The sequence below is a fragment of the Phoca vitulina genome, unplaced genomic scaffold (assembly GCF_004348235.1).
Source record: "Phoca vitulina isolate PV1807 unplaced genomic scaffold, GSC_HSeal_1.0 scaffold1, whole genome shotgun sequence".
NCBI classification, from domain to species: domain Eukaryota; kingdom Metazoa; phylum Chordata; class Mammalia; order Carnivora; family Phocidae; genus Phoca; species Phoca vitulina.
In genome coordinates, this window is record NW_022589704.1 from 88,010,350 (window position 1) to 88,017,449 (window position 7,100).

Sequence of the window (7,100 nt, forward strand, 5' to 3'; positions counted from 1 at the left end):
TACTTTTCTAAAGCTCCTTTTTTTTTTTTTAAATGTAGATCTAACCCGTAACATTTTCTGACCTATAAAATTTCTCTTCTCTCAGAAGACCTTCTTTTAACATTTTTTGCAAATCAAGTCTACTGGTGATAAATGTCTTTAATATTTGTTTGTATGATAAAGTATTTTTTTTTACTTCTGAAGGATAATTTTGCTGGATATATAATTCTAGTTTGTTTGTTTTTAATCTTTCAGAGCTTTAAATATCTCATCCCAGTCTCCTCTTGCTTACATGGTGTCTGTAGAAAGGTCTGATATGACTATTATTTTTGTTTCTCTATGGGTGAGGTGCCTCCTCCCCACCCACTTCCCAAAGCTGGCTTCTTTTCAAGGTTTTTCTTTATCTTTGATTTTCTGAAGTTTAAATATAATATGCATAAGTGTAATTTTTAAAAATATATTTATCCAGCACATAATTCTTAGAGTATCCTGGAGATGTGGTTTTCTGTCATTAATTTTGGAAAACACTCAGCCATTTGTATTTAATATTTCTTATGTTTTTTTTCTCTCTTTCTCTTCCTTTGGTATGTCCTTTGCATGTATGGTACACCGTTTGTAAGTGTCCCACAGTTCTTGGATATTGAAAATTTTTTGTTTTGTTTTTATTTTTTTCCTATTTTCCAGTTTTGTTTTGTTTTTATTTTTTTCCTATTCATTTTTCTCTTTGCTTTTATACTTGGGAAGTTTCTATTAACCTCTTCAAGATCACTTATTCTTTCCTTTGCCATACCCCGTCTACTGATAAGCACATCAAAGCATTCCTCATTCCTATCACATTGTTTTTAATTTCTAGGATTTCTTTTTGATTTTTCTTAGAGTTTCCATCACTCTGCTTACATTACACATCTGTTCTTGCATGCTGTCTACTTTTTCCAGGAGAGCCCTTAGAGTTTTATCATAATTAACAAAGAATTCCAAGTTTGATAATTCCAAATTTTCAGCCATATTTGAATCTGGACCTAATAATGCTTGCATTATCTCTTCAGACTGTTTTTTACCTTTTAGTGAGACTTGAAATTTCTTGTTTAGAGTCATACAGGGTGTAGTAGGTAAAAGGAAATGGGGAAAATAGTCCTTTAGTGTGACATTTTTATGTTTATCTGGCTAGAAATTAGGCTGTGTTTACTGTCTGCTGTAGCTGTAATATCAGAAGCTAGCATTTCTTCTAGGGTTCTTGCTTTTTTCTCTTCTATTGTTTTTGGGTTTCCTTAAAGACCATTTGTTAAACAGGGTCAGAAGATTGCAGTTATTCAGCTATAATTTTCTATTATCATATAGGAGCCCTGTTGATGTAGGTGGTTAGGTGTAGGTTAGGTGAGTCTTTTAGTTAGGTATGTTCTTGGGCTGTGGCCTTCACAAATGTTTCTCAGTCCCCTGCTGCCCATAGGTGAGCCAGGAAGGCTAAAGGAGGTTGGCGTTGGGTACTTCCCTTCCACTGGGCAATTTAGACTTTGGTGAAATCTAAAGCGTGTTAGTCTTTGGTACCATGTTTTCTTTTCTTAAGGGCAGGGCTTATTAATGAGAGCATGGAACTCTGGGGATATTAAAAAATGGTTATGTTTTTTCACTGTATCCCTGCCAGAAGCAGAATGGGATTTTTTTTTTTTTTTTCCCTCCCATCTTCACAGTGAGAACCTTGTGGAGCTCTTTGGGGTAAAATTTATAAAAATGTGGAGTCCCCCAAAACAGCCCCTCAATTTTTAACTCTCATGCTAGTCCACACTGATCCTCCAGTCAGTGTAGTTATAGCTGAAGTGTTCCTACTGCTACTGGGCTCCAGCTGCAGGAATCTGTTCCTGGGCACCTACTGCTGGTTAGCTGTGATGCTCTATATCCTCCTGTCTCTTCTGTTTGGGTGGCAGCAGCGTGCCCTCTGACCACAGTTCTTTAAGGCATTCGAGAAGAGTTGTTGATTTTTGGTTTGTTCAGGTTTTTTCTTATTGTGAAGATGAGCGTGATGACTTTCGAGTTTTTTATATGACAGATTGGAAACTGCAAGTCCTCACTCTGTAACTTTTGAAAATCAGTGGGTCATAACAATAGCTTATTCTAATCACTGAGAGGCAGTTTGACCCTATGGCATAAGCTCTGACTTAAAATAAGTTCTACTTCTGGCATTTAACTGTTACTCACTTATTTCTTCATCTGAATGTTTATATTACCTATCTCAAAGAGTTGTATAAAGATGACACTCCATAAGGAATATATATATATATATATATATATATATATATATATATATATACACACACACACACACATTACTTGGTATATAGTATTTGTTCAAACAAACGTTAGTGTCTTCCTTGATTTTCCATGAAGAATGACTTGGAGGTTATTCACAGCTGGGAGGCAGATGAGAAGACAAATGCTGGGTTTTTTTTCTTCACTCGATTCTCATTTGTTTCTTTTCTCAGGCACTGCTCCTGTAGTTCCACTGTAGAATAACTCTATACCCCACAGCATGCATGGATCTGAAAACTTTCAAAGATTCTTCTTCCTGAAATTCATATTCTTATTTCCCAAGTTCATGTTTTGAGTTCATTATGTGAGAGTAAATGTCTCTGTATTCTGCTACTTTGCCCACATCCTCTCCTCACGGAGTTGTTGCGATTCTTCCTTAATCAGTATAAGAAATAAGTGAACTCTCTATCGCCAACTGACAGTGTTAGGTTGGAGTTGTTCTGGGGGACACTTGCAAAAAAATTCTTCAAGTGTTAATGACCGTGCTGTGACAGGCTTCAGCAGTTGTTAGAAGGGACTTAGAATCTCAAGATGAATGTAACTGCAGAAGAACTCCATGTCATTAGGGGTTGAGTGATAATTACAATCATTATCACAACATGGAATGATTTTTAGGTAATGTGAAAATTGTCTCTGAAAGCAATATGCTTTGTGAATCAGTTCCTGTATAAATTTAAGTATAAAATGAGCATATGCAGGTGAAATAATCTATTAGCTGAAGAGCTTTAAGCCACAAAATATGAAATTAAAGCAATATAATATTAAAGCAGAAACAAAACAACTCTTCTGTGAAAATGGAGACAGTTTTGTCGAGAATCATCTGTGACTACAAAGGCATGATGTTTTTTTAAGTTTATTTATTAGTTTTTTTTTTTAGTAGTTTCTACAAACCCAACATGGGGCTTAAACTCACGATCCCGAGATCAAGAGTCATATCCTCTTCTGACTGAGCCAGCCGGGTACCTGGGGCATGATAATTTTAATAGAAAGATGGAAATACTGTGGTCTTGTAACTATTTTTTTTAATGGTGGCTTGCAATTTCTCTGTGTTGGGGGAATTTTTGAAGATAGTATAACGAGTGAAGCAAAATATTCTATTTTTTTTTTTGTATTACTGTAGCACGACTCAATAAAGTATCTTCTTTCCAGTTCATGCTACTTTCCTAACCTCTTCGTTATCACATTTGTCTTCTATTATCATGGTTTTATTTTGTCTTATTCCACTTCCTTCCTTGAAAGTACATTTCAAAAGAATGGAAATCCTTAACGAACTTTTACTGACTCTTTTTCTTCAAGTGGGGGTGCCATTTGTCTTTGGTGTTGGCATTAGATGAAATAATATGTTACAATATCCAGACTATGGAGCCCCACTAGTGCTGATCTGTACAAAAATACAAGATTTCAAATAGATGCACTTACGTGAGCTGGTGTGAATGGATTTTAAACTTGGTCCTTTGTTACCTGTTTGCTTTAGAAATGGTGTTCCATCTACCTAATCATCTCAAAATATTTTTTCTTTGTTTATTTCCACTTAGGGGATGCTCTTAGGTTTTTGATACAAAAAAGATGTATTGCAAATAGGTATCTCATTAAAAAGAGACTAATGTTTGATTAAACTTTCATAGAAACTATTTTCTTACATAAAATTGGAAGACTTTAACATATTTTTAGGACATAAGAAAAGTAGAAATCCTCAATCATAAAAATAATACTGTAGAGAATCTATTAGAAAAGACCAGTTCACTTCATTTAGGTCTAAATAGTCAAACTCACTTCTCAAGCAGCAGAATATGCCCCATGACACTATTTGTCATCTGGTGTCCCACCAATAGGTTAAATAAAGTGTTCCAGAGATTAATTTTCTACTTTTGTAATACCTTACCTCTTAAGTAATTAATGTATTTTATTTCATTAAAAGGCACTACCTACATAGTACACGTAAATATGATCAAATATCCATTATCAGTGCTAATCAGAAAACCAGTAGTATGATATATCTCAAAAGGTTATGAGTAAAAACATTATTTCTATATGGTTTTGGAAAAGGGTTTTGAATTTGCACTTGATGTGTGTGTGTCTAAAATCCTGACCTGTCACCTCATTTTAAATTAAATTGTTGTGATGAATAGGTAGGGATAAGTAGACAAGGTTTGCTTAGGACTATTTCTTGTTCTTAATTTCCGTTAAGTATATAGGCAGACTTACCCAGAAAAAAGTGAAAATGAAACTAAAAAATGAAAAGAAAGAAGGAACATAAGGCTGAATGTCCCCCATCCATCTAAAATTGCAGCATTATCTTCATACATTTCATGGGCTGGTGAGGATGAGAGATAGCTAATAAGGATTTGGGTTTCTAAGGTCCCTTGCTGGACAGAAAGCTCAAGAGAGTGGAAAACACAAAGGTAAATAAGAGTCAGAAAAAAATCAAAGGGCAACATCATGGGAAAAATAGTCTAAAAATAGTATTTATTATATATTATCAAAAAATGACTTTGCATTTGTATTTTTAAGAGGGAGACATTTGCAGATTCAATATACTTGTTTAGATGCCTACTGTGCAAAAGTACTGTGCCAGGTGTTAACCATAATCTTTATATCTTTCACATTTCATTTCAATTACTTTCATACGTCTCACGCAAAACATAACAATGTAAACTTGAGAAGACTTCTTGTGTTCTTTTAGGCTATTAAAGTAAATTATATTAGCAATTGTCAAATCAACTTCCACCCTCCTGCTGAGGAGAGAACCATCCTGTTGTATGATATCTGTCCTCATAGCAGAGGGGTTCTCACTTTTTTTTTTTCCCTTCATAAACAAAGAGAAAGGGAATAGTTTGTTACTTATCAGGGTTTCTATCTACCTTTTTTTATTTTTCTCTGTGTAGATAAGCAATGAAAATCTGCTCGTGAACCGAGGAAATAACAACTTTCCAAGCATCTTTTAATATGCCTCTGTAATTCTCTCCCAATTTTCTTCCTGGTGGCTTAATTTAGAATTTTTTAAAAATTTTAGTAAAATTTTTAATAAAAACTATTTTTAAGGAAATTTGTAACAATGAGTGCATCACTACCAGTTTCATTATTACTCTTTGCAAACCACAGACACATGGGGCACGTGTTCATTAGATAATATCTAATGTAAGTCCAGATTTGAAAACTGTGAAAGACAGAGTCCTTTCCTAGATGCTAAGGACTTAGGAGTTTCATGCATAACAGTCTTGACTGGCATAACATGTGCAAAAATTTTACATTTGGGGGCTACTAAGTACTAATGAGCTAGTACAAATGTGTATGTTAGGAAATAATATGTTCTTATGTTAAAGTTTAAACAGATCTATAATTTTAAATTCTGTTTATGGATTAGCAAACTGATTTGTCATGTAATTTTTATTGTTTTCTCTAGGAAATTAATTTAAAAAAAGTGTCCCACCACAAAGTTTGACGGTCTGCTCAACTGAGTTCTTTTTTTTTTTTTTTGAGTTTAAATGCATTTTATTTTTAGACAACCTACATGACATGTTTTTTTCTTAAAAACAATGCCTCCACTCCAAATAAATCCGGGCCAAAACAAATGAAGAGCTCAAGATGCCATCAGTTCCATCTGTCTAAGTCCTGGTGTCATGTGGATGAAGAGGAGCAGCCCCTTAGGGCAACAGGTGACACATCCAAAGTCATGGCCGAATTCGTTAACATTTCTCCATTTCTAAACCATCCTTAAAGAAAATCGTATATGGGGTCACCTCATCCTCACGGTAATCCAGCAGAGCAACCATGCCATCTGGATTCATGTTTTCACCAGTAAAGAACTGGTAGTTTTTGAAATTAGCAAGGATGTGCTTGATTTGTTCTGCAGCCCCTGTCATAAAAGGCTTTACTCTTTCTGGCCTCTGTTCTTCAAGTTTGCCTTTAATTGATTTCATGTAATCTTTGATGTACTTCTTGTAGGCTTCTTTTGTGAAGCTGGTTTCCTGCAAGTGATGGTTCATGACAATATCAACACCAGTGATTACCGTGCTTTCGGTACCTTCGCCCTCCGAGCCTTCAGGGGAGGCATTTCCACCAATGAGCAAGTCATCAATGTTACCCTCTGTCCTACTGACCATCTTCCCCTCCACCTCCCGGCGCAGCCCGTCCGCGATCTCCCGGATCTTGTAGATGTCGGAGAACATCTCATCATGGCTGATTAGGTCCCGGTAGATGATCATGACGACGGCTGGAGAGAGACGATGGCGGCACTACCTTAGCAGGAGCCGGGAGCTCTGAGCGAGCGCGGTGCAGCCAGAATGGCACTCGGGGGGAGGGGGGAGCAGGCAGAAAAAAAAGCTGCTCAACTGAGTTCTTAAAAGTGGAAATGAATTAGAACTGTAATATCATTAGCAGCAGAAGGGTCCAAAACAATAATTTTGAAATTACTCTTGTCATATGGGAGAATTGCAAGACAAGTCATAAACTAACAATTCTGTCTTTATTTAAATTAATTGGAATTATCAATGGTGGATATCCTGGTATTTGCTTTAAACCAACACAAGCACGTCCTGGATTATGAATCAGGAGAGTTAGATTCTATCACGAGTTAGCTCTGTGACTTGGTGTGGTTTACGTAAGTTACCTTGTAACCCAGTTTCCTCATCCCTTGTGTCAAACACTGTCAGTGCTCCACCCAGATCCCCTTGGATCCTTTTATTGTTTCTCTATGCTCCTTCCCCAACATCTGTGTTCTTTCACTTCTAATTACCTGCACTTCTGCTACTCTATAATACAGGGCATATTTTGCTAGAAAATATGGGGCCAAAAGTGTGTGGGAATTTACGTGGCTC

The 7,100-nt window shown here is 36.0% G+C and overlaps 1 protein-coding gene across 1 annotated transcript; it reads right to left on the reverse strand.

Annotated features, from left to right (window-relative positions):
• Nucleotides 1-5,755: 5,755 nt before the first annotated feature.
• Nucleotides 5,756-6,600, reverse strand: LOC116636397 (translationally-controlled tumor protein-like). Its single transcript, XM_032411175.1, has one exon. It carries the CDS (start codon nt 6,486-6,488, stop codon nt 5,970-5,972), a length of 519 nt encoding a protein of 172 aa, XP_032267066.1. The 5' UTR covers nt 6,489-6,600; the 3' UTR covers nt 5,756-5,969.
• Between the last annotated feature and the right edge of the window lie 500 nt (nt 6,601-7,100).

Bases quoted from the DNA above. Each gene is read 5' to 3' on its own strand.
- LOC116636397 (XM_032411175.1), bottom strand. From the start codon at position 6,488: ATGATCATCTACCGGGACCTAATCAGCCATGATGAGATGTTCTCCGAC.